Source organism: Desmodus rotundus, chromosome 1 (genome assembly GCF_022682495.2).
Source record: "Desmodus rotundus isolate HL8 chromosome 1, HLdesRot8A.1, whole genome shotgun sequence".
Lineage (NCBI taxonomy): Eukaryota > Metazoa > Chordata > Mammalia > Chiroptera > Phyllostomidae > Desmodus > Desmodus rotundus.
In genome coordinates, this window is record NC_071387.1 from 133,391,765 (window position 1) to 133,419,196 (window position 27,432).

Consider the following 27,432-nt stretch of genomic DNA (forward strand, 5'->3'; position numbering starts at 1 on the left):
AGGCAACAATGATTCTGGTATTCTATACAGGCAGAGATGCGGACACCTAAGATGACGCAATATTTGCGCAAGGTGGGGCGGGGCTCCGCAAGGACATCATCCTGAGGTGATCACCGGGGAAGCGGAAGCAGTAAAGAAAGAAGCGGCAGACGACGGCGTTAAAGGTTCCGGTGGGTGTTTTTGATCTGTTCTGGAGTACCTTGGTAATGGCTGAGGCCACGTATCAGAGGTCTGCACTGGCCCAGAGAGCGATCTGAGCGGCTGGACTGGGACGGGTTCGGGCCTCTAGAACGGCAGGTCGGAGTGAGGTGCGGAGAGGAGGCGGCGCCTCGCTCGTTTTGCAGAGGGGATGGGAGATTTGGGGCTTCTGTTGTTTCTCTCTCTCCTCGCGCCCATACACGCTGTTTTTTCTGCCGAGTACGTTTTCTGCCAACAGACTGCTTGTTGTTGTAAGCCTGGTTCAGATGTCGTCCTTCTGTAAGCCTTTATTGCAGTCTTGGATGTAACGTCTTTCCTCTTTTCCTCCGAAAGCCTTCCCACTCGCCGCCTCTCCCGAGTTCTACTGACTCTGTTATATCTCTCGACACCTCTTGATCTAGTTTACCTCCTACCTGTACCTCTCCTGGGAGGTCTTCTCTTGACTCCAAGGCTGGGCCAGGGCCCTCGAATTTTTCTGAGTGATAGCAGAATGGTTATTCTTGTGTCTTTGTACTCCCAGCCATTGCGCGCTGAGGCAGGAAGCAGATTCCATCCATCTCTAGCTTTAACGTAGGGGAGACAAGTGCAAAGACCACTGATTTGGGAGTCAGGATTCCTCAGTCAGAGTCAGACACTGCCAGTTCCCAGCTGTGCGACCTTGACTTTACCTTCTGGAGTTTAATTCCTTATCTGTGTGGTGGTTATGGAGAATTTATGAAAGGAGGCTGTGAGGGTTGGGGGGGGGGGACTTTGTAAACTGTCTTCCGTCCTACAGAAGGGAGGGGTGAATTAATTTGGGGGAGGGGAGTCTTCTATATTTAATGGTGAAAGATAACCTGAGTTCTCTGCCAACTAGGAAATGCTGTGAGGCTTGAAAAAAATGCTTTGCTATTTACATTTGGGTTGGACTATCTTTTTTTGTTTAACTTAGTTTTTTTGTTGTTGTTCACGTACAGTTGTCTCCATGTGGGCTGAACTATTATTATATGGGCTTTACATGACTTGCCTTTAGGTTGTATGTTTGTTGAGTTTAAAAAGAGACCTTGGCGCCCTGATCACGTGGTTCAGTTGATTGGAACGTTGTGCCCTGCACCGAAAAGATTGCAGGTTTGATTCCTGGTTTGGGCACATATACCTAGGTTTTGGGTTCAATCCCCTATCAGGGTGTGTATGTTTCTCACATGATGTTTCTCTCCCTCTCTCTCTCCCCCTTCCCCCCTCTCAAATCAAAGAAAGCATATCCTTGGATGAGGATTTAAAAGAGACTTTGGCAATCCAGCTAATCCACTACCCTCACTTTACAGATGAGACTGAAGACCAGAGAATGTGACTTCCCAAAGTCACAGAGTATTTGGTAGAGCTGGACAAGAACCTGAGCCTGTAACCGAAGAGACCAGAGAACTTTCAGTTACAATCTTGCAAAACAGCCCTAAGGTACTTCGGTTTTACGTGCTCTTTTTCCCTTTTTAAATGCTCATCCTTTCAACTCCTCCCATAGTTCTCATATTGTATTGTAATTGCCTTTTTGCTTTCTGTCTCCTTCCTAGATTGTCACCTTCTCAGGGACAGAGGTTATATCTTATTCTTTGTTCTGCGTTCCCAATATCCAGTACAGGGCCAGGCTAATAGTTGGTGTCAGTAATTAATGACAACAGCAAAAACCTATTAAACTTTCTTTAAAAGCCAGGCATGTTACATACAATTATAGTTATGTCTTCACAATGACCCTATAACATAGGTTCTATAACCCCACTTTACAGATGCGATAACAGAGAAATGAATGTGCCCCACAATGGAGGCTGGTGAGGGCCTTTGGGGATCTGAGATTCAGAAACTAATTTACTTAATTTTTCCTCCAAGATCTTTGCAAATTATCTTGTGGGGGAAAATGCCTAAAGTCAAAAGAAGCCGGAAAGCTCCCCCAGATGGCTGGGAGTTGATCGAACCAACACTGGATGAGTTAGATCAAAAGATGAGAGAAGGTGAGTAAAGGAGTTCCTGTCTGGGGGAGCTGCATCCAAGGGTCCCTGGTTTAGCTGCCTCTATGGGCCAGACATAAATGCACATATAAATGCAGAGAGACAGGGCACCAGTGTGGCCTCCTGGCACTGACATATTTTGTCTGCTTATTAATTCACAGGAATAGAGTAAGTGCCAAAAAGTAAGATAACATTAATGAAGAGGGCCATTAATGAAAAGAACATTTTGGGGCCACTTGGCATGTAAAAATTTTAGGGAATATAGAGCAAATAGTTTGCCTGTAATTACTTACTATTTTTGGTTGGGTGTATATTTAAAATCATACAAAATGTATTTACTTGGAAAGTCCTGTTCCTTTCACTTTTTTCTGAAACATTTTTATTTAGATTTTTCCTTATGGGTTTTTGACAATCTTTTCATCATCTTTGTTTCTGCATCATCTGCCAATTTTCTAGAATGCACCACCTTCACTTCCCTGTAAATATATGATCCTGCAGTTGTAAATCCGTGTAGTGTACTGTTCTTGGAAATTTTATTAGAAGCCACAAGCATCTGTTGGCCTTATATGATTACTGTGTAACCATTTATTAAATTGCTTGTTTTTTAATCCTCACCCAAGGATATATTTATTGATTTTAGATAGGAAGGGGGAGAGAGAGAATCATCGATATGAAAGAGAAACATTAATCAGTTGCCTCTTGAATGCACCCCAACTGGGGGTTGAACCCCCGACCTGTTTATGTACCCACACCCTTTCAGTGTAGGAAATGATGCTCCAGCTAACAGAGCCACCACCCCAGGACCTAAATTGCTTTTTAAAGTGATTTTTTCTTTTAGTTTGAGGTAACCAACCATTGTTACTGTGGATGTCATACTTCAGCAGTAGTTACTAAATTGATGTTAAATTACTTTGCCTCCTTTTTTTTCCAAAACCTATATTAAATTCCAGAACTTAAAGTAATCAAGATCATTTTGGGCTGAGAGATTTCATCCCCAAACAAATCTTTATTCAAAATAAAGGAACTTGGAGAGTACTGTAATAGATGAGATTTTGTGAGTCCTTAAAAATCTTCCTTTTTTAAGGGATGACTTCTTGGGGGAGAGCATTCAGACATATGTGATCTTCTTTACCTCCAAAAGAAGTATTCTTTCTCCCGTTTTTACTTAACCATGTAGCCCTTCAGCATTTCTTCGCTTGCCCAGTTTACTCTTACTTCCACGCTAAAGAAAACAGAGTGGGTGGCAGGTGGTACCAGACTTGGCTTCGGTGTTGGGAACCATAGGGAGCTCTGGGGGTGTGGCAGACTGGAGAAGGGCAGAAACTGCTCCTTCTGAGCCCATTGTACCATATTTAATACAGCCTGAGTATTGCCCAATTTGCTAAATTTTTTATCTCCCAAGAGAAGCAGGAAATCCAGCTGTTTTATGTATACTCTTCTAATTTAAAACTCAGACTTAAAAAAAAAACTTGCAGGAAGAGCCAAACAAAGCCTACCTTTAGCCTGGCTGGCGCTGCCAGCTTCCAGTTTGTAGCCTCCAGTGCAAGTTTGTTTTATTAACAATTTTATTTTACTTACTATCAGAGAGGGGAAGGGAGGGAGAGAAACACTGATGGGCAAGAGAAACTTCCATCAGTTGCCTCTCGCACGCCCCAAACTGGTACCTGGCCTGCCACCGAGGCATGCGCCCCGACCAGGAATGGAACTGGGAACCGAACCAGCAACCCTTCGGTCCAGAGGCCAGCACTCGAGCCACACCAGTCAGGGCAGCTAGTGCAAGTTTTGCCTGTGGAATCTATGGCCATACTTTAAGCTTATGGAAGACCCCTGCATGGCCTTTGCCACAGAGAGGTCTAAAGCCAGTGGCATTTTTATGACTATTGTCTTGATCTGAGGGCCATTTACAGAACAGTTCATACTTAGTGAAGCAGTTGGCACTGTTACCTTAGGAGGGGAGATTTCAGCACAACTTCTTGTCTCTTCATATGTCTCTTAGCTCGTTATTTAAGTTTTTGGGTAGCCACTCTTGCCCTATAAGACCCTCCAAAGATGGCCTGATAATGGGGACTGAGGGGCAGAGGTGGAGGAAATTATGTGTGGCAGAGGCTTCTGTGGGGATTGACAAAGGCGTTACCTCTATGACTGTAACCAGGACTTGAAAATAACTTTGTTTTTATAAGGACTTTAAACTGGTTGAAGCCCTGGCCAGGAGGCTGTTAGTTGAGGCGTCATCCTGTACACCAAAAGGTTGTGGGTTCGATTCCCGGTTGGGGCGCATGCAGAAGGCAACTGATTGATGTTTCTCTCTCCTCTTTTCTCTCTTTCTCCCCCTCCTCCCACCCCTTTCTTCTCTCTCTTAAAAAAAAATCAATAAAACATATCCTTGAGTGAGGTTAAAAAAAATTATAAACCAGTTGAAAATTGAGCATAATCAACACTTGCATAATAAACATTTAATTAGACTTTTTAAGAATAGAACTTTAAAAGAATTGTTGCCCAGGGTTTGTTTGGTTGTTTTTTTTTTAACTTATTTATTTTTAGAGAGAGGTGAAAGGAGGGAGAAAGAGGGAGAGAAACATTGATGTGAGAGAGAAACACTAATTGGTTGCCTCTTATACGTGCCCTGACAAGGCACCAAACCCTCAACCCAGGCATGTGCCCTGACTGGGAATTGAACTGGCAACCTTTTGCTTTGCAGGGTGACATCCAACCAACTGAGCCACACTGGTCAGGGCTTCTTGCCCAGGTTTTGAAGTTAATGAGCAGTTTTTGGCATTAGCAAAGAGGCAAAAACCTAAGTCTAGACTGTAACATGATGTCCCCTACCTCTGGCCTCTTCATATCCCCTTAGTGACAGAACTTTGCCTCACCCACTGAAAGCTGCCTTCCACTTTTGTATGAACCTATACAAAATATCCAAAAATGTTCACATGATCTTGTCAAAATGGGCCCAACGGGATTTTTGCAGTGCGTGATACTACTATTAAAAGATTGAGAGAAGACTCAAAAGCATAGGAGAGTTCCAATTCAGGATGGCATCTTTAGGAGCTCCATGCCCCTGCCTTTCCGTCCGTGGTCTCATCTAACCGCATTGCTTTCCGCGCTCTCTACCCAGGTGACCAAATGACTTCTCCAGCCTTGACTCCCTGCTAGACTATGCCAACAGCCTATTGGATGGCCCCACTTAGATATCTAAAAACATGTCAAACTTAACATGTCCAGAACTAAATCCTCATTCACCCACCCCAAAGATGCTTCCTTTCTCAGCCCCCAAACTGTGAAGCTGTCCTTACTCCCCTCTTTCTTTTATTCCTATATAAGCATCGAAGACATCCAGATTCCTACAAAGGGTGGCAAAGCAGAGAGGGAAAATTGTTACAGATAAATAAGATGTGAGAAAAATCAACCAAATACAACATCTGGTTGTTTACATCTTAATTCAGACACACAGTTGTCAGGTATTTTTGAGGCAATCAGTGAAAATTGAACACGGGCTGAATATGGGATCCTAATAAGGAATAGTGGTTGGTTTGGGGTTGGATATTGGCATTACAGATACCAGTATGTAGAGATACATGTGTATTTAAGAATGCGTTGCTCGATGTTTGAGATTCATTTTAAAATACTCATATGCCCCCCACTCCCAAAAGTGGGGAGAACAGGCCCTGACTGGTGTGGCTCAGTGGGTTAGGCATTGTCCCACAAACCAAAAGGTCGCCAGGTCAATTCCCGGTCAGGGCACATGCCTGAGTTGAGGGCCAGGTCTCTGGCCAGAGGCATGTGAGAGTCAACTGATCAATGTTTTTCTCCATCTCCTTCCCCCTCCCTTCCCCTCTCTCTAAAAATAAATTTTAAAAAATCTTTTAAGTATTAAAAAGATAAATTGCAGTGTCTTTAAAAAAAAAAAGTGGGGAGAACAGGACAAAATTAAACTAGCTGTTAGTAATTCTTGAATGATAAGAACTTGGGAGTTCAATAAACTTTTGTGTATATTTGAAATTATTCATAGTGAAATCTTAGAAAATTCATGTATCTAAAATCTGACTCCTTTTATCCCGTCCACCCCCACCACCTGGTTCAAGCTACCCTTACCTCTCATCTGGATTACTATAATAGCCTCCTTTTCTCCCTACAGTCTTCTCCACAGGGCAGCCAGGGTGATGATTTTAAGTCCAAAGTTACATCATAACACTGCTCATGACCCTCCAGTGGTTCACCTCCTCATCAGAGCAAAACCAAAGTCCTGTGGGCTTCCAGGTCAAACATACTCTCACCCCCAGCTCTTGACCTCCATCACCTACCCCTTTCCCTCCCTTACCTTCCCAACCCCCCAGCCTACTGTTTTCTGATTCCCAGCCTACTGTTCTCTGATTCCCCAGGTCCAGTCCTGCCCTTTGTATTGCTTTTGGCTCTGTCTCTCAAGCATGTTTGCCCCTCATTTTCCTCTTTTTAAAAATTGAGATACTATTGACGTGAAACACTGGTTTTAGTTGTGCAACATAATGATTTGATATATGTATACCTATATTGCAAAATGATTACCATGATACATTTACTATTAATAAATACCCATCCCCTCATAGAGTTACATTTTGTGTGTGTGAGAGAGAAAGATAAGAACATTTGAGATAAACTCTCCTAGCAGCTTTCAAGTGTACAATGCAGTATTGTTAACTCTAGTCACCCATGCTGCACGTTACATCCTCAGGACTCATTTATCTTAAACCAGAAGTTTGTGCCTTCTGCCAATCTCCCAGCCCGCCCCCACCCCTTGTTTCTTAAGGTCTCTGATCAGATGTCTCCTTTGTGCTTTCTTTCATCACCTTTATGTAGGTCCCTCCTTTCCCCACTTGCCGTCCCCTCCCATGTTTTCTTTTTCTCTGTGGCCATTACCACTTACCACCAGGCGTTGTCTGCTTCCCTCCTCTGGAACATAGCCCTGCGACTTCCGTGTCTCCCTCACTGCTCTATCATGGGCTCCCAGAGCAGGGCCTGGCCTACAGTGGCACACTTCTTTGCTGCACCCTCAACACTTGCCTTTTGATTCAATCACAGAAACCTGTTTGTTGAGCTGAATTATAAATCCTAGGTAATAAAGTGGCCTCAAAGTTGGAGAAATAAAATATAGTTTGTTTTGTTTTAACCATTCCTTACCTTTCTTCTCTGCCCTGTAAACCAAGAGGAGGTGGTAGACAAAGATCAACTTGTGACTTCTAAATTGCCTGTGGCGGGAGCAAGCTGCTCCCTGACCCTGTGTATACTGATGGAGCAGCTGTTTCCCCGCAGGCCCGCCATGCTGGGAACTTTCAGACCTGTCCAGTTTTTCTCTCCTCCCCAAAGGACTTTGGTTGGGAAATAGAGTTAGAGGTACCTTAAAGATGATTAGGATACCCATCTGTGGGCTCAGAATTATGTTGAGAAATTATTATACTGTAGGAATATATCTGAAAGGATAAAGACCAGGGCATTAAATAGAGGTTATCTTTGAATTCTTTTCAAAATCTTTGATTTCTAATGTATCTAATTAAAAAGGCATTTTAAAATTAATTATGTTTAAATCACATGCTTTACTCTTTTTGCCTTTTTTTTAAAATAGCTGTATAAGATATACATCACATAATGTAAAATTTGCCTTTTCAAAGTGTTAAAGTAAGGGATGTTTAATATATTCAGAGTTGGGCAACCATCACCATAATCAATTTTACATTTCATCACCCTGGAAGAAAAAGTCACCTACCTTTTAGTGGTCATCCTCCCCTACACATCTCCCAGTTCTCAGCAATCAGTAATCCACTTTCTGTCTCTAAAGGCAAAGAATCATAGAGTAGGTGGGCTTTGGGGACTGGTTTCTTGGCGTCATGTTTTCAAGGTTCATCCATGTTGTAGCATTGCATCAGTACTTCGTTCCTTTTTAGGACCTAGTTATATTCCATTGTATGAGTTTACATTTTATTTGTTTTATCAGGCGGTGGACACTGGGGTTGTTTCTACTTGTTGTGTGCATGTGTCTCCAGTTCCCAATACCCAGGAGCAGAATTGCTAAGTCACGTGATAACTCTTCTGCTTCCTGAAGAACTGCCAGGCTGTTTCCCACTGCAGCCGCACCCTTTTACATTCCTGCCAGCAGCAAACGACGATTCTGATTTCTCCACATCCTCACTACTTGTTATTGTGTCTTTATTTTTTATTCTGTCATTTTGATTGTAGCCACCTTAGTGAGTATAAAGTAGGATATATTCTTTATTCCTAGTCATTTAAGAAAAAAACAAAAGCACTATATCTTGTGCAGAGTAACCCTGCCTGCCAAAACAAAACAAACACACACCTTTTTCTCCCCAGCTGAAACAGAACCTCATGAGGGAAAGAGGAAAGTGGAATCCCTGTGGCCTATCTTCAGGATCCACCACCAGAAGACCCGCTATATTTTTGACCTCTTCTACAAGCGGAAAGCCATAAGCAGAGGTAGTTGGCTGGATTCTCTCTTGGCCTTTCCAACTTGAGTAGCTTTGAGCTCTATTTAAGTAATGGCTCTATTCTTACAACCTCAGCAAGTTTCATGATTTTTTTACCACTAAAAAAGAGGGGAAGGGACCAACGTTGGATACTCTTTTTAATGAAGAGTAGTGATGGGCTAGGGGTTGGGCAAGCTTTGATACATCATGGTTTGATGCCCTTTCCCCATCTTTTTGACAGAACTGTATGAATACTGTATTAAAGAAGGCTATGCAGACAAAAACCTGATTGCAAAATGGAAAAAGCAGGGGTATGAGAACTTATGCTGCCTGCGGTGCATTCAGACACGGGACACCAATTTTGGGACAAACTGCATCTGCCGGGTCCCCAAAAGCAAGCTGGAAGTGGTAATGTCTCTCTCCCTACTGTATCTGACAATTAAGTTTGATGTTTACTGTCACTTCAGAATTCTGTCCTAGTTGACACCAAGGGAGTTTATTATACTCTTGGGGCTGGAAGTAATTTGGTTGTTGGATGTCCTGCTGGCCGTCCCCTCCCACCCCCCAACCCAGAGTGAGTCCCTCTGCTCAGGAAGCTGTGCTGGGCACTTTAGCCATATTCATATTTGCTGTGTTTGGGGGCCAGTCTCAAGTCTACCTTTGGGCAAACTACTGAACTCCATGCCTCACTCACTCACTAACGACACACACCCCTAAGGTGGGAGGACTGAGTCAGGGAAGGATAAGGCAGTCAGCAGTGCTCACCCTTCAGCTGCCCTTTTCTCCAGGCCTCCTTTTCCTCAGTTTGACACTTTAATTACACTGTACTTCTTCTGTCATCAAAACTTTGTTCCAGACGAGGCTAGGCAGCTCAGTAAATGGTGCTGGGAATGTGGTAGCTGAGGGCACAAGACTCTCTGAAATGTAACTGCAGGAAGCAGGGATGGTACTGGGATGTTGGCCATTAGGGGCCTTTGGGAGCAGCCCATTGGCTGACTGTTGCGGATCCAGCTGGGAGCTTAGACCAGATTTTCCATCTTCCAGCTCAGCCTTTCACACAGGCATCACAGGGACCCTTTGCAGACTGGTTCGTTTGTACAGTTTTAACTCTCAGCAGGAATCATCTGGAAAGTCAAGGACAGGCAATCTGAGCAGTGGGAAGTGACTGAGGGCTGCCTTACCCAGGGAAGGTTCTGGGGTTAGTTTCCCGGGGGCAGAGCAGCAGGAGCCCCTCTCCTCTGAGAGCACCGGGATTCCATGGCAGTGTTTGGTGGGGGGTCCTGCCCCAACCTAGCCCGCTTTGGATTTAGTTGTTTCGCCATCAGATCTTGTTTGCCTAAACATGAGTTTTACTCCAAAAAAAGAATATAAACTGCTCTGGGGTCTCTGTCTACTGGACAGGCCCCTAACCAGACATCAGGCCACACACCTGGCCCCGGGGTCTAGACTGTCCTGCTAGCGCACAGACTCAGGTGCACACCACCCTCCCTGTGGTGCCCTCACTGGAAAGTTGCCCCGCCCAGAGGAGGCCCTGAGCAGTGGAAGAACCCTCCTTGCCCCCAGGTCATAGCAGGGTGTGTCATGCTCACTTGGCAGAACAAAAAGAATCACACAGATTTACCTGCCCCCCTTTTTAGGGGAAAAAGTTTAATTTGCATAAATTAAATGTATACAGAGATGTAACTTAAGTGTCAACAGCAGCTGTTTCATTTTCGTGAGGGAACTGAATTTTTTGCCATTCAGAACTGTCATAGAGGAGTTTCTGAGGAGTGTCCCATAGGGAATGACTGTCCCTTTGCCAGCAGCCTTCTCAGAGGGCGGATTAGTATGTGTCGGGAGGGATGGAATGTGGTCTGGTGGGTGCAGTGTCTCAGCTGTCTTCTGTCGCAGGGCCGGATCATCGAGTGCACGCACTGCGGCTGCCGGGGCTGCTCTGGCTGAGGCCCTGGAGCCTGACCCCTCTCCACCCAGGACTTCAGACTGCATAGGTTTCTGCCTGAGGTGCCACCCCTTCCTGAGAGCAGCTCTTCTAGTAGAGCAGTGCCCCGGGCCCAAGTTGGAGCATGGTCTCTGTGTGTGAAGGCATCGTTGTTCATTAGCTATAATTTGTAGAAATAAAACTTTTAACCTTGGGCCCTGCGTCAGTTCTTTCACAGAGCCAGCAGTCTTTGGAGTCCTGGGGGAGAGTTCCAGGCCCTTAGGACTCCACCCCTTAGGTGCCATGTGACCATGATCAGGTTCACTGTCCTCGTCAGTGACGGGGTTGACAACCTCTCAAGTGAGGGTAGCCTGAGGTCATGTGCCCAGGAGGGTCAAGCTGTGCTGGAACCTGCCGTGAATTTGTCGGGCACCTGGGGCCCAGCACTTGTCCTTATACCATTGCCATCAGAACGCTGCAGTTCTCACTCTGGCTGACCATGTGTTTGAGGCTACACCAGTATGTTCATATATCTGAACACGAAAGACTCCTAGAGTTCCCACAAAGCACTGTGAAGGCTGTGTACTTAGTTCCAGCTCTGCTGGAGGTCCTCCAGGGCCTCCCCATCACATGTCCCCAAGGCCTCTGTCCACATCAGGCACAGAGACAGTGTCTTGGTTCCCCTTGGGCTTGGTTCGGAACTTCTGCCATGGGTGGGGGGTTTCCTCTGCTGGCATCATTTTCAGCCACCGCTTATAATAAGCTCGAAAGCCATCAATTTTCTCCAAGTAAGTGTTTTTCCCTTTGTACTGTAATTAGAAAAGCATGGAATTCAAAGGTTAGAGAAACCAGTTAGAATCACAGCATGCTACCTACAGCTAATCCCTAACCGCAGCCGTTGGCTCAGGCTTCCCAGAAGCTGTGGAAAAGGGGAGGGCACAAAAACTGAGTATACTAAAGAAAAGTGAAGTATGAAGTTGCTACACCATGAGGCAGATCCAAATTGCCATCTGCAAACAATCCTTCCTAAGTATGTGGTGGTCTGCTACCTCACCCAGGGACATCATCCCAGTCCCCCAAGCCAGAATCACTGGGTCCCACCAACTGTGCCTCTCTAGTGTGCTGAGTGCCTCCACCGCTGCACAGCCAGTCTCCCTTCTCTGACTGTCACCAGCACTGCGGTGGTCTCCACGGAGAGGGGGAAAGAAAGGAGGAAACTAGCTGTACCAGGCAGGCACCAAAAGAAAGTTGGTAGAGGAATAGCTGGAAGTATCGGAGATAAAAGACCACATGATGATAAAAGGGTTAATTCAAAAGATCTTTAACAATTCTAAACTTGCATGTATCTAACGTTGCCTGAAAGTACATAAAGCAAAACCTGCACAATCCTAAAGAAATAAATCCACTCTCGTAAGGGAGTATGAATGTATGATTTAAACACAATAAGCTCTAAGTACTTTGGTAGTCTGGGGACTGCTGACCACCTGAGAAGACCCTTAGTGGGCCCTACACCACAGAGTGAAGAGACAGTCTACTAACTAGCACATACCTGCAACATGCAACCAACAGGACTAGTATGCAGAATAAAAACCCCTGAGGAATCAGCAAGACTGACAACCAACTGCTCAAAGAGGCCAGCTATGCCCTCTGCTTAGCATACACTCTCCACTGCTGTCTCACTAATTCTTACTAAGCCTTCAAAATGGCACTCAAGCCCTGCACCTGCACTGCTGTCCCTGACCCCATGCTCCCGTAGTTTGCTATGTCCTTGCCAACTTGTCTCCCCACCCGTCAGATGGTGCTCCAAGCTACAGCTGCCCTAGAGCTCACTCAGCACAGGGTCTGACTCAGTATACCTAACAACAACCCCCAGAACTGGATGTCCTCAGAACAGCATGGGGAGAAGTGGCCATTACAGAGCAGACTCTGTCACTGCCCTATTGCCATCCCCTTCCACTCAACAACAGTCGTACTGGGTACAGGCAGTGGGCAGGCACCAGGGATCCAAGTGAGCAAGGCAGGCAGTCCCCACCTCTAGGGGCTCACAAGTTCATGAAGGCGAGCCGCACATGTGCACCTGTGAGCAAAGGCTATGAAGCACGGTGAAAAAGAACAGTGCTGTATGTATCGGGAAGGGAGGCAGCCAGCCAGGTATCTTCTGAGAAAGCCGTTTAAGCTGAGACCTACAGAACAAAAAAGAGCCAGTTCTATAAAAAAGCAGGGGCAGCCTATTCAAGGCAGATAGAATGCAAAAAGCCTGAGGCAGGAAAAAGGATGGTGTTATCTAGAAAGGACAGAAGTCCAATGGGACTGACAGAGTCAACAAAGGAAAGATGGCCTGAGATGAGAGCTGTGTGAACAGGGACTTGCAAGCTGCGGTCTAAGGAGTTTGGGATTTCTCTCTCCTAAGGGAAGCCACTGACAATTTTAAAGCCAGGGAATGCTAAGCCCAGAAGGCTGGAGCCAGGGGTAGGGCCAGCACGGGCAAAGGAGACAATGGGCACATTAGACACCGGTGCACATACCCGGTCAAAGGTGGGTGGGTACTGGGCCGCAAACTCCAGTTGGCGGATGACCACTTCATTCACTGGGACTCTGTTCTGCCTCATGTCCTTCAGGATGTTGATGAGATAGGTGTAGTCCAGCTTCTTGAGGGCCGCATTGATGAGGGTGCTGTAGATGTGGGTGTTGGGGGTCATCTGGGATTTCTGGAACATCACAGACATACAATCAGCGAGATGATGCAGACTGCTGGCACAGAGCCTGCTTGGTGCGCTGCCCTGCCAGTCAAGTCTGTTCTGCAGGCCAGCAACCAGGGATGAGACGGGCAGAATCTCGTAGCAACAATAGGCTTCACTGTCCCCTCCAGAAGGAAAGCCCAGGTGCCCCCCTCATATGGCTGAGAACCTTACCCTCTCAGTCCTCAAGAACTTGAAGAGAGATGGGGGGAATATGGAGACAACTGTATTTGAACAACAATTAAAAAAAAAGAACTTGGAGGGAATGTTGCTCTGAGATCAACAGACTCAGGTAGTAAACCACAGGCAGGAGACTACCTCTTTGGTTCTTGGTTGTGGGTTTACTGCATCCTTTGCCCCCCCCCACTCCAAAATTCTGACGCATTCCTGCTCTAGTCTTCCCTCTATCCCTCCAGTGTGTCGGGGCCAAGACCTGTCCCCGCCCCTCAATCTCACCCCACTGCCACCATCTTCAAGATTGTAACACCCCCACTCTCAATGCCCAGTCCTGCAGCAGCTCACCAGGGTCACTTTCTCCCAACTGAGCCAATGATCATTCTACACTTGAAGCTAGCATGACCCCACTCTCCCTGTCCCTGCGCCCGTCTCCCACCACACACACAATTTATCCTGTTTCGGTACAGAGGTTTGGGGAGTTTGGGAGGACCCCCACTTCCCCCCACCCAGATTTCTTCCTGAGCATCCCCAGAGTGCTCCTCAGCACCATGGGTCCTGCCCAGGCCTGGATCCCGCTCACCTTCATGTCTGCCAACAACTGCAGACCATCCTGTGGCCTGTGGCACCCAATGGCCAAATTGCAGAATGTCTGGATGTTGGGGACGATTCCCCTCTTTGTCAGGACTGGTAGCAGTGCCTGTGGAAACAGACATGGCATCACCACAAGCTGTACGTAACCCATCAGCCCTGACAAGTCTTGTCGGTCCAAGCCCTTGGCAGAACGCTGGAGACCACACCTGCACGGCTCTGCTCCAAGGCCTCAGGCTCCCTCTGCTGGCCACAGTGGCCCCAGAATTCAGCCACTCTACAAGTACAACTTGCCTTTCAGCCTGCCTGTCTCCAACATGCTGTCCAACATTCTCCCTGAATGCCTTTCATATCCTGTCCCTCTCTACTCCTCTGCTGGCCATCCACCCCTGCACTTGGGCCTTCAATGTCCATGGAGCACCAGGAGCCTTAGAGGCTCATGTCCCACGGTCCAGGGTGCAAGACACCAACAATAGTGTGGTAAGTGCTGGCTGAGGAGCCAGGGCAGGAGGTGAGGACAAGGACAGAGGACACTTGTTCAGCCTGGCTGGGTCAGGGAGGGTCCCAGGGAGAGGTTCTATCGCATGTAGGGTATCTAGAGAAAGATGCACTCTGTACTGTAGGCCTGAAGGCAGGGCTGTGTCTTTGTCACCTTTGATGTTCACAAGTGCCCAGGTTAGTGCTCTGGCAAAAAAGCCATCACACAGAAACACGTCATGTGAATGGACAAAATCCCATGAGGGCCCTGGTGTCCCCATCAGTGAAGTAGGGAACGGGACAGACCAGCAGTGCCTCCAGGTGTGATCAATAAAGAAACGAGTGGATGTGGAGGTCTTAGAACAGCATCTAGTACAGAGTCAGTGCGATGTTAGTGAGGTGGGGATGGCTGAAGGGTAGGGGTACTCAGAAGCCACCAGCCTCTCAGGCCACATGTTCTCATGGCCCCCACGTCCCTTGTCAATGTGAGGATATGTTTGGTGTCTGCTTCCAACCAATCTGTGAGCTCCTTGAAGAGGGCAGGGAGTGCGGCTTGCTCAACTCCCAGCTCCTCACCCGAACCCAGGCCCAGAACAGGGGCTCTGGACAGTCTGCCCACTAACTGTGGAAGTGGATGACTCATCTGGCAGGGCAGCCAGGTCCCACAGTCAGAGTGTCAAAAGAGGGAGGGAAAGAAGGGGCTCCAGCCCAGAGCCCAGAGTCTGCCTCCACGCTCACCTTCGCTCCGTCCAGATCGCCCAGCTTACTCTTCTTCCTCATCAGAGTGTTGAAGAATGTCACATCGGCCTCCACCTGGTGCATGTCCAGGATGGTCAGCAGTGAGGACTCTGCAGGGCTACCAGGATCTACCAGCTCAGCCAGCAGTGTGAGGGTTCTGATGTCAGGCCGGAGCCCATGCTCTGCCATCTTGCCCAAGAAGCCCTCCAGGCCCCCCATCAAGGCCAGCCTGTCAGCTGGGGTGGTCACAGTCCCAAAAGAGACCACAGCCGGGGGGACTGCCCCGAGAGTCAGGAGGTTGGCGTCCAGCCCCCACAGAGGTGGCTCTGAGGCCATAGAGGCAAGGGCCACAGTGTGCTCACAGTCCACCTTGGTTTCCACTTTGGGCTGGGACTTGCAGGGGACTCTGGCCTCTTGAGGCTCTGGAGGCCTCTCAAGTGCCTGAGAAGGTTCCAGGAACAGCAGTCTCTCCAGGGTCTCCACGTGCAACCTGGCTGACATGCTGTCAACTGTCCCAGCCTGGGCTTTCCTCCTTGCCCACCGTCCATGTGCCGGGGGCTGGAGTGACACCACCTCTTCCCTGGGCCGCAGGAGCAGCGCTGAGGCCACTTCTGGGTCTCCCAGGCCGCAGTCCCGAGCTGCCCCCAACAGTAGATTGTAACCATGTAAGCTTGGCTGAAGCCCAAGACTCAGCATTTGCCTCCATACCTGCCAGGGAGAAACAAGCCTCAGCTCCATGCTTCCTCTAAGGAGGGAGCAAGCACTGAGAGTCAGCAGCCAGCTGGCAAACACAAAGGGTGCAGGAATAACCCAGAGAGTATCTGACCCCACATCAGGCTCTAGGCAACTAAGAATTCTAAGAATCTGAGAACTCTACAGGAAACTTCAGGGGGATACCGTTCCTTTCTTCCCTTTCGCTCACCCCAAAGGTCTTCTCAGTTTCATCCCTCTGCCCTCTCTCACAGCTCCTGTACCAGGGAACAGGCTTTGCCCTAGGTCCCTGCCCACCCTTGTACTCCCCTGGGGATTAATGGCCAAAGAGGCTAGGTTCTGGAAGAGTCTAGGCCAACTTAAGGATTGGATTCAGCTGCACTTCCTGAGTGCCGGCTGTGCACCCTGCCCCAGCAGCTTTCTCACACTGGAGAGCACAAGGCAGATGCGGGTGGACAGGGACCCGGCCAGGCCGTGGGCTGAGGCAGCCCCATTTCCTCATGAGATGAGGTCAGTCTCATCCCCACAGGTGTCTAACATGTTCTGTGTGTTCTCCAAAAAGCTCTGCTCTGATCATGTCTGCTAACAGACCCCAAGACCCACATGGACTCAAGGTATCACTTGTCCTTTGTCTCTGTGCTCAACAGAAGGCCACACTCAGTGGACCTAGGGCTCTGAGTTCCTGCCCTCAACAGGAACCAGTGTGCAGGCGAGGCAGGGGCTAGTAAGGCCCATGTGGGCACGACTAGCAAGAAGGCTGCTATCTACCAGTCAGGGTCTTGGCAGGCACCTCCCCATGGAGCACTGACAAAACTGAGTTTTAGCAGGGACACAGACCCTATCCCATGGGGTCTGTGACAGGGATTCTGACTCGAGTCAGATGAATCTCGGTTCAAATCCCAGCTCCACTGCTTGGTGGCTGTGGGACCTTAGGCAAGTTACTTAACCTTGGGGAGCCTTGGTTTCCTTATCTGTAAAACAAAGCTAATGGTGCCTAGCTCAAGCACTTTAGTAAGTACAAGACTCTGTGCACAGCTGCTAGTGTTACAGACTCTTTGTAACTAGAACAGATCTAGGCCAGGAAAGAACTAGGTCTTGGCCACTTTTCACTATAAAGCTTGCTGATGGCCAGAGAATGGCGAGTGGCCACTCCTTCCAGGAAGTCTGCATAGGCGAGGCAAACATTTGGCCCAGGGCTGTCCCAGATTACTGGGGCTTGAACTCTGTGCAAACCAGCTACCCAGGGATCCTGTTGAAATGCTGATCTGGATGCAGAGGAGGGGTGGCAGTTCTGAGACCCTGGCAAGGTCCAGGTGAGGTTGGTGCTGTTGATCTGCGAGCTGCCCCTAAAGTAGGAGGCTCTGAGTGAGCTGTGGGTCCTTCCCCACTCTGAGGAGCTAGAACAGCTGTGGTACCACTGCTAATACTGCCTACCCACTTGATGAGTGGAGTTCTTCCTGGGAATCTAAGGTGGGATTAGAGTGGGATGTCTTGACTTTGGTGTCTGGGAGACTCCCCCAGGACTTCATGCAATTCCTGGGGATCCCCTGCAGAGACACTGGCAGGAAGACCTGGGGGAGATGGATGAGCGAGTACCCTGGGTGGGTGTGCTGCAGGCATTCAGGGACCATAAGCTTAGCGGACGCCGGCTGGCTGCACAGAGGTCTACTGAGCAGAATGGGAGAGCGTGGGCTGGCTGCGCCCTTGCTCTCAGGGCAGCATGCCTCCAGACCACCTCCAAGGGCCTCCTGTCCCTGTCTGTAAAGCGAGGTGGGGCAGAGGAGCACCGTGCTCTGGGAAGGCCACGATATTGCAAATATAAAAACACTCAGCCCAGGACAGTACCAGGAGCTCAAGAAACGCACACAGGATCATCATCTGCACTGGACACAGTGCGGGGGTGGGGGTGGAGACAGGAGAGGCAGGAAGGCAGAGCCAGGAGGGACAGACCTGTAGGGCATATCGAAAGCCTGTCTTCTTGTCCTGGATGCAGCCCATAAGCAGCAAACTGAAGGTCTCCTCTGTGACCGCATGCCCTTTATGAACAATTTCCTGGGGAAGGGAACGAAGAAGTCCCATTGGAAATCTGTGGCAGAGCCCAGACCCACCTGATGGGTCTGACTCAGGACAGATACTCCTGGGGAATGCCCAGACCGACACCCCATGAAGAGGCAGGGCCCGAATCTGGCTCTGGGGCCAACTCCGACCCGGCTCCTGAGAAAAGCTGTCCAACTGCTGCCCGCACTTCCTCCCCTTCTCTTTCCCAGGTCTCTCTTCCCAGCTGCTCCCATCACTTCTATGCAGCGCCTCTGCAAAGGCCACCCAGCGATCACCTTTAGCCCCTGTACTCGAAGCTTTGGGATTGTAGCGCTGGCATCAAGTCCCAGCCATGGGAGAGTGGCAAGGCTCCATGGCCTGTTTCCTCACCTGTGGAGGAGGGTCACAGGCAGCGTTTGCCTTGGAGGGTCCTTGGAACAACATATGGAACAGTGTGGCGGCTGCACAGAGCGAGTGCTCAAGGCATAGTCATCGCTGGTCTCTCAGGCCTGGTGGGGTTGGCCATTCCCCCTGCCTCTAGCACTGCAGGGTCTCCTCCTCAAGCCTGTCCTCCTCTGTCTCTCTAGTCAGCAGAGGTGCTCCCACCCCACTGCTGCCATTTTCCTGCCTCCCCCTCTGTCGCCAACCATCCACCTCAGTGAGGTTTCGGTCTGTGTGCTCTCGCTTTTGCACACTCACAGCTTCCCGGTCAGCCAGAGTAACCCGCCTAAAATACCTGACAACCTGACAGCTCTGTACCAGTCAGGTCAGAGGCCCATCGGCCACACTTCTTCCGGAAGCTTCCGGTACTGGCCTCGCCCACAGCACCCTTTGGAGGGATATGTTCCCCACAGGGAAGTCTCCAGGCTCAAGACCCCACGGCCCTGCCTCTCCAGCAGGGCAGGCCCACTCAAGGTAACCAACCCAGGGACTGGCCAAAGGCTGCTCTGCACCACGTGGTGCCTGGACAGTCCATCAGGTCCTCTCTCCTGGGATGTGCGGGTGGGACCTCACTATATGCGGTGAGGAAGAGTGTCAGTCAGTGAGGTGAGGAGTAAGACAGAAAGTGGTCGGTCACTACAGGTAGAGGGTAAGAACAGAGTGAGAAATGCCAGAAGGAAGAGTATGAGGAAAAGGCTGCCAAGGGCCCTGGTTCTCCTAAGGTTTGGTCGTGGCAACCCAGAGCCTTCCTGCTTCCCATAAGCCTTCATTTCAGTGTTAACTCACATCTGTCTCGCTTCCTTGCAACCTAAGAAAGCAGAACCACCACCCCACTCATGGTACTCCCTGCTCAAACCCCCTCCTGGCCTCCTCTGTAAATGGGAAATAAAAAACCTTGGAGGGCCCTGGCCAGGAGGTTCAGTTGGTTGCAGTGTCATCCTCTACAACAAAAGGTTGTGGGTTTGATTCCCGGTCAGGGCACAGGCCCGGGTTGTGGGCCAGGTCCTTGGTTGGGGGTGTATGAGAGGCAACTGGTCAGTCGATGTCTCTCTCACCATTGACGTTTCTCTCCCTCTTTCTCCTTCCCTTCCCCTCTCTCTAAAAATAAAGAAATAAAATCTCTAAAAATAAAGAAATCTGACAAGCAGGGTCTCATCAGATTCATCTGTGAACCCCAGAGCCCAGCACAGGGCCTGTCTCACTGGTCTCTGAACCTTCTTGTGTGAGGGACACAGATGGCCGCAGCCTTGCGCTGCTACACGGGACAGGCCCCAGGTGGGAGGCAGGAAGGAATGGCATCCCCACCTTGAACACATCGAGGCACATCCTAAGGTCTGCGCACTTGGCAGCCATCTTCAGCAGGGCGTGATATGTTTTCAAGTTGAGCTGGAAGTTTCTGGCCTGGAGCTGCTGCCGTAGCTTCAGGGCACTCTGCAGAGCAGAGTCCTTCCAGGGGGACTCGGCGCAGACGTTGAACAGGGCTGTATAGGTGGCATCTGAGGGCTCCAGGTCCCGCTTTTTCATCTGTGGAGATGGGGAGAAACGTGGAGGTGGCTCCAGGATCAGCTGGACACATGGGTGACAACCAGCCTGAGAAAGCTACAGAGGACTCTGTTACTGCATTAAACAGGCCTTGGGGCAGAGCAGAGCAACACAGCAGAGCTCAGCTTTCGCAACCCGACTCAGCCAGAGGGACTCTGAAAATGGACCCCACACCTCAGTTTCACCAAACAGGAAACCATCCTCCCCATGGCGCTCATAAGCTCACCCAGGCCCTGACTTGCTTTAGGCAGGGTCTCCCTGATGCTCTCACCAGCTGGCCCTGGGGTGGATCCGGTCTGGGAAAGGGTGGGAGGCAACAAACAAAACCCAGCTCCAACATTTACTAACTGAAGGGAGTGGGCAAGTTAGCTCCTCATTGGAAAAAACAGGAATGATACCGTCACCTTGAAAGGTTGTTGCAAGGGTAGGGGAGGGGAGTGGCCCCCGAACCACAGCAGTCAGGACCATGTTACTGCGACACACCTCAGGGCCCCCCACCCTATGGAGTCTCAAACCCCAGGCTGGGTCCACCACTGTGCTTATCCAGCCCTCCAGGGGACTGAGCTCCTGGTAAAGTCAAGTGCTCACTGTTTCCCAGAAAAGGGCCAGCTGACCAAGGGCAGACAACAGCTGCTGTGGAAGAGTGGGTGTGAAGAGCCCTGGTCAGGCCATTTTGGGCTCAAATCCCAACCTCAGAGGTAACCTTGGACAAGGCACTTCATCTCTCTGGGCCTCGATTCCCTCCTCTGAAAAATGAAGACGGTGATTGCAACTTCGAGGACGATGACACTCCATATATATTCCCACATTAGACAGATGTGTACTAAGGACTTACTACAAGTCAGGCACTGGCCAACAGTGGACACCAGGACAGGTACAGCCTGTCTCACTGAGTCTACACTCTAGCAGGTGAGACACAAAACAGACAAATAAGTAACCAACAACAATAGTAAGTGCTGTGAAGGACACCCACAGAACACAGGCTGGAAATATCAAAAGCAGTACCATCCTGACAGGTGTGGCTTGGTCGGGCGTCATTCCACAAGGCTAAGAGTTGCCAGTTCAAGTCCCGGTCAGGGTACATGCCTGGGGTACAAGTTCAGTCCCCAGTCGAGGCATGTGTGAGAGGCAACGCATCAATGTTTCTCTCCCTCTCTTTCTCCCTCCCTCCCCCCTTCCCACTTTCTGAAAATAGATAAATAAAAATCTTTAAAAATAAAAAAAAAGGAAAAGAAAAGTGGTAACTTCATGGTGGAGAAACCTGGCAAATACCATTTAACCAAGTGATCAAGGTAAATGTCACCTGTGATAAGTCACACTGATGTTGAGAAACCCTTGCATAAGGGCCCTGCAGCTCTGTGACGTTCTTTCCCCAACCATGACCCCAGCGTCACCATGAGAATGCACGAATTCTCAAATGAAGGACACTCTACACAACCCCTGGCCAGTACTACTCAAAACTGTCAAGATCATGAAAAATAAGGAATCTCAGAAAATGCCACAGACTGGAGGAGCCAGCATGGGAACTGGATCAGACACAGGAACAGAAAGAGGGCATCGGTGGAACGCTGCCGAAAGCCAAGCGCAGTCTGAAGTTCCGCCAACAGTAATGAACTGACATGGTTTCTCAGTTTTGACAAATGCACTATCATAACGAAGGATGTTAACAGGGGAGATGGGGAGGTGGGAGTATTTGGTAACTTTCTATATTATCTTAGCAATTTTTCTATAAATCTAAAATTATTCTAAAATAAAAAGTTAATTGGAAAAAAGAAAGAAGTAATGTAATATAACTAAGGTTAAATAGAGTGACCTGGGCTTCTCTCAGGTGCAGTGTGGGACCCTCCAAATGTAAGGAAGTGCAGCTAAGGGCTCTTAACCGAGTCACAATAAACGTGCCATACACCCCCCCACCCCCAACCCCTTTCACTTAGCACCTGAATGCCTTTTTGCTGGCTAGGTGATCCGGGCAGCCTCTTGTTTGTCTTTTAAAGAAGGTTACTATATTGTTTGTAAGTACAATCCCTCCCCCTTGCCTCCAGCTAGAGATTTTCAGGCCTGGAGTAGCAGTATGCCAAATGACAAGACAGGCTCCCAAGAATCCTTGCTGGAGTAAAGGATGTCCCAGCTCTGGCTGCAGGAGAAGATGGGCCATCTCTGCTAGAGTCCACAGCTCCTTTCTGACTCACAAAGGAAACAGCTTCTTAGCTCTGAGAATAACAAAGACAACACACTCCAGAGGTGGGTGAATGTAAAGTGAAACCATCTTCCAAGAGAAATAAAAGCCTTTTTCAAAGGACCAGCTTTGGAAGAAAGGTGTATGTGTGTGCATGTGTGTGGGGAGAGGACAGCAGTGGAAAAAGAGGGATGGGTGGGGCCTGCCACAATCCAGGCAGATGCTAGAGGACTTCCCATGTAATCTCATGTAATTATCCAAGATCACTCCATTTCACAGATGACAAAACTGAGGCTGGGGAGGTTAAATCATTTGCCCAGAGTTAGGTACTAGCAGGTGACATTTTCAGGTTCAGCAGCTGGCTGTTTTTGGTCCCCAAATCCTTGTTCTTTAGAGCCTGCCCCTGCCACCCCTATGCCCCCCACTCACGTCGTTGTAGAGCCTGAAGGCCTTCTTCAGGTAGCCAGCCCGCCCACAGCCCCCAATAAGCACTGTGTAGTTGCACTCGAGGGGCTGGAGTCGCTCTTCCTTCAGCATCTGCCTCTCAAACAGGTCCAGGGCCTCCGCCAACTGGGGAAGGAAGGAGCAAACAATGGAAGTGTCTCAGGGTGGCCTCAGAGACCCTCAGCAGAGGGAGGGAGATTGAGTGATCTCCACTGGGCCCAAGACCGGATATGCCCAGGAGCCAAACACCCACCCTGAGCCTCTGCCACCAGCCTCTTGGTCCCGGAGCTCTGCAGCATGGGAGCTTTGTGGTAGCCAGGAAGGAGGGCCCACTGGACTCCCACCACCTGTAGCAGCTCTCAACCCCACTGCCATGGCTACCTTCCCTCTAGCCACAGGCTAAACTCCTTGAAAGCAGGGGCCAAAGATGTCTTGGCATCTGTGGGTCTATTGTGGAGCCAAGGCCTGGCACTCAGGAAGCCCCCAAAATGTTAATTCTATGGATCTGTTTTGCCCTTGCTTCCTTGGTGACCCATCCATAGTGCCTGCCCCCTGGGTCTGAGCTGGATGGGAGGCTGGGCTCTAGTCAGTTTGGTGGGCACGCTCAGAGCCACTGTACGACACAATCGCAAGGGGCCATTCACAGCGACAGCACCCTGACGTGGTGTAGAGCAGCAGCCCTGGGTGACTAGCTTCTTCTGACCGCAAACTCCCTTGGCCCACAGCTGTCTCTGCCACACCCCCACCTGTAAACCATTCCCCTTGGAATCCTTAGTCACTCTTCTACTTCTTATTTTTTCATCCATTCATTCAACCAGTAGTTACTGAGTCCTACTAGGTGCCAGGCAAGATCTATTTGCTGGGAGGGAGCTCCCTCATGGAACTCATCTTCTAGTCTGGAAAGACCGATACCAAATGAGATAACTAAGAACAGTATCTAGTATGTCAAGTGGTGACAGGTGCTATGAACACAAAAGAAGCAGTGAAGTGCTAGCAGAAAGGTGTGGGAGAGTCAGTTTTAGAAATGACAGCCAATCAGGGCTCCAGAAAGTGACAGGTCAACAAAGATCTGGAGGTGGTGAGCAAAGAAGCACCATGGCTGACTGAGGGAACAGCCAGTGCAAAGGCCCTGAGGCAGGAGTATGCCTGGGAGTTGGAGAAGCAAAGAAGAGTCTGGAGTGGGTGCAAGAGGGTCAGTGGGGGGATGAGGGTAGCAAGGTAAGGGAGGGGCGTGGAAAGGGGGTGGTGGCAGATCTTGCAGGTTTCATAAGCCATTTTAAGGACTCTGCTTCTCTCTATTTCTCAACTTTCATTATGAAAAATTTCAAAAATACACAAAAGTAGAGAGAACTGTGTTAACAATGAATACTAACGTTTAGCCAATCTTGTTTCATCTATACCTTGCACTTCCTCTCTAAACAGAATTTTTTTAAAGCAAATTCCAGACATCCTATTATTTCACTTATAACATCTTCAACACATCCCTCTAAGAGAATTTTAAACACAAATGAAATGTCATTATCAATACCTAAGAGAGTGAACATCTTCAATGTCATTGAATACACTAGGAGTTTGGGAGGAAGGAGTAACACTATCTGCTTTCTGCTTTAATAGAACGGCTCTGTGCTGTGAGCCGACACCTGGGCGGGAGGCGGCACGAGTGGGGGGAGCCCTGGGACAAGGGTAATAGCTGAGGTGGGCAAGGAGAAGGCTAGGCCTGGGCGTTCAGCAGTGGGGTTGTGAGAAGTATTAGGACTGGCAACATTCTGCAGTTAGAGCTGGTGAGAGAAAGAGAAGAGTTAGGAATGATCTGAAGGCATTTGGCCTGGGCAGATGGAATAACGGGGCTGCCATTTAGTGAGATGGAGAAAGTGTAGGGAAACCAAGGTTAGGAACAAAAATTTCAGGTCAGTGTGAGTAAGTGTAAGGGAGATGGTGAGCAGAAAGCTGGATACATGATCGGGAGTCCACAGGAAGTCTGGGCTGGAAATTCGAATACAAGAGCTACAGTGAAGAGGGGGCACTGATAGCCAGGAGGTCGGCGGGTCACTGGTATAGCACCCAGAGTGAGTGAAGATGGGGAAGAGAAGAGCCCTGAGCATCCCTGCCTTTAGAGATTGAAAAGGTAGGGCAGCCCCTCACAAAGTACTGAGCTACCAGGAGTATAGGAGCCAGGAGCTGCAGAATCCAAAGGTTCCCTCACCTTTCCTTCCTTGATCAGCTGTTTGCACTGTAAGAAGTACCAGTAAGGGGTGTTTCTCCGGCCCTGCCATGATTTTGGCTCCAGCTCCCTTTCCTCATCTTCTTCATGTTGTTCCCTGAGCCGTAGGTTATACAACTGGTCCGTTGATTTGCGGAACATTCTCCGGGAGGAGTATTTATCAGAGAGAGTCCCAAAGTTCTCTTCCTCCTCTTCCTCCTGGGTGGCCACGGAGCTGGGCTGGCTTGGGTCAGAGCTAAGGCTGCGTGTATTCCTCTGGCTCCCTTGGCTGAGGGGCAGCTGAGAGACAGAGCTGCTAAAGGCTGCTGGTGTTGGTCCAGTCAGCCCTATGGCCCTCAGCCATGCAGGCCCATCCCTACCTCCTGCCCTCCTTGCTCTGAGAAGGTCAAGGTGTTGCAGGATGGACAGTCCCAGGGGGCGGGGGCTGGAGAAGAGCCGGGCAAGTCTCACCAGGTCCATCTCTGGCTTTTACCTCCAGGACCTGGCATAGATCAGAAAAATAATGAAGTCAACTTATGTTCATAGTCCAAAAAGGCAAAAACAAGATAGAGAAGTGGTCACAAGCCATGAGCCCTGAGGTTAGAAGCCTAGGTTCTGACTTAAGCTCAGCCAGAAATGATCCATGAGTCCGTAGGCACTCACTGCTCTGGCTTCGATCTCCTCACATGTGAACTGGGATTAACTATAATGTCACCCACACAGCACTGTTTGAATGAGGCGATGACTGAATAAGGTCTCAGATATTCAGCGTTCAGCACAGTAGGCACTTAAAGATATTAGCTAGTAATATTACCAAGCCATGATCTAATAGCACAGGTGCTGAAATGAGAGCTGAGACTGAGACCTGATTAGAGCTGCGTGACCATAACCATTACTTGACCTTTCTGTGCATCAATTTCTTCAGCTGTAAAAGGAGAATAATCCCACTCACCGCACCACAAAGTTATAAGGATTAAATAAGGTGTTTCAGCACAATGCCTGACATTTATAGGTGTTCAAAAATTGCAGCTATTATCATTTATTATTCGGAAAAAATGTTAGTATTTTGGGTCACTGCCCAGAAAAGCTAATTCAAACACTTTTCTGCAAAAGTTGTGGACAAATGGGCTAGAGCTGTGCTGTCAAGTACAGTAGCCACTGGCCACATGTGGTTACTGAGCACATGAAACATGGAAATCACACCGGATTTCAAAAACTTCATACAAAAAGATGTAAGATACACAATTATTTTACATGTTGAAATGATAATATTTTAGATACACCAAGCCAAAGGAAATTTAATATTTATTTCACAGTTTCTTTTTATTTAATGTGGCTACTTGAAAAGTAAAAATTACAAACGTGTTCTCACTATATTGCTATTGGATAGTGCTAGGCTAGAGGTTGTGCTCTGCATACTTGAAACTGTTTCATAACAACATATCAAAATAACCAGCATGAAAATACTTTAAGATCTAGTTATAGTAGATGACTGTAGGAAAGATCTCAGAGGTGACAGCAGACTGAACAGATTAATAACTAAGGTCCAGGGAGGAGACTGACTTGCTGGGGGCTCTGCACCAGTGTTGTGGGCCAGGCTGGTCAGCTTTGGAGATGAGCTGGCTTTGATCCCAGGTCAAGGACAGCCTCTCTTGACCAGACAAATGGGCTGACTTGTACAGACACTAGTGCAGAAGACCTTTACCATTCCATGTCTGGTGAAGCCTGCAACTCCAATAGAAATGTAACGGGAGCACATACGTAACTTCAAATGTTCAAGTGGCCACATTAAAGTGTTTACCTACATTCAATGAAATACATAGGATTACAAAAAATATATATCAAAACAGGTATCAAATGTTTTAAAAACAAACTTATGCTATACCAGTATATGTGCTTTTTTTCAACATACAAAAAACAAGATCCTGTCATCATGTCAAAGAGTGATGAGTGGAAATAACAGTTGTAGTAGTTGTAGATACTTTTCATTTACACTCACTTGAAATCACGACTTAGTTTGGGGCACTGCTAACGCTACTTGTCAGTCATGGAAGGAAATGCTCAGTTTCACAGAGGCAATAAAGGTGTAATTTTCTTCCTACCCAACTTCAATAACCTGCCCAGGCTAATACAAACTCCCGAGTTAGAAATACAGCCCCTCTCTTCCCTTGGAGGACCCGCCCCTCCCCGGGGCCTCGAGCTGACCCGACCCCTCCGCACTGGCCTTCAGAGCTTCCGTTTCCTCGCCGCACGCCCCCGGCTTGACCCTGGCTGCAACACTCGCTGCCGCTCTGGCTTGTCCCCGCCGGGTCCCGGGCTCCAGTGAGGGTCAAATAGGAATTCACCCCGGGTCCAGCCAGTGATCGCGGGCTAGGTGCCCGCGTCGAACCCGCCCGGGCCCTCGATCGCCTCGCCTCTCAGCGCATTGAGCCCTGCTCTCCTTCCCCTCCACCCGGGGCGAGCGTGCCCCAGGCGACCTCGTGCAGACGCAGTTAGCGTCGCCGCGAACTCCCCCGACGTTCGGCTGGCAGCTAGCCGAGCCTAGCAGAGCGGCCCCTACTCCGCGCTCGATTGGCCGGGTCTGAACAGGCGAGGGGCCGGCGCGGGCTCGGGCGC

The 27,432-nt window shown here is 49.0% G+C and overlaps 2 protein-coding genes across 4 annotated transcripts; one reads left to right on the forward strand and one right to left on the reverse strand.

Moving 5' to 3' along the window:
* The first annotated feature begins 16 nt into the window (after positions 1-16).
* BUD31 (BUD31 homolog) lies at positions 17-10,761 on the forward strand. 2 transcript variants are annotated; one of them, XM_024571398.3, is made up of 6 exons: positions 17-170; positions 1,503-1,632; positions 2,059-2,180; positions 8,517-8,639; positions 8,871-9,037; positions 10,520-10,761. In XM_024571398.3, exons 3-6 carry the CDS (start codon positions 2,087-2,089, stop codon positions 10,568-10,570), a joined length of 435 nt encoding a protein of 144 aa, XP_024427166.1. In that variant the 5' UTR covers positions 17-170; positions 1,503-1,632; positions 2,059-2,086; the 3' UTR covers positions 10,571-10,761. The 2 variants fall into 2 exon arrangements, with proteins under 2 accessions (XP_024427166.1, XP_024427167.1); XM_024571399.3 differs by having other exon boundaries at positions 169-308.
* PTCD1 (pentatricopeptide repeat domain 1) lies at positions 10,246-27,321 on the reverse strand. Of its 2 annotated transcripts, none has more exons than XM_053910924.2 (9): positions 27,022-27,321; positions 24,820-25,318; positions 22,602-22,742; positions 19,760-19,978; positions 17,927-18,028; positions 15,266-15,973; positions 14,043-14,159; positions 13,073-13,255; positions 10,246-11,356 (listed from the first exon to the last, which is right to left on the reverse strand). In XM_053910924.2, the coding sequence occupies exons 2-9, from the start codon at positions 25,294-25,296 to the stop codon at positions 11,174-11,176; spliced, it is 2,130 nt and encodes a 709-aa protein (XP_053766899.1). In that variant the 5' UTR covers positions 25,297-25,318; positions 27,022-27,321; the 3' UTR covers positions 10,246-11,173. The 2 variants fall into 2 exon arrangements, with proteins under 2 accessions (XP_053766899.1, XP_024427169.2); XM_024571401.4 differs by having other exon boundaries at positions 27,041-27,319.
* Between the last annotated feature and the right edge of the window lie 111 nt (positions 27,322-27,432).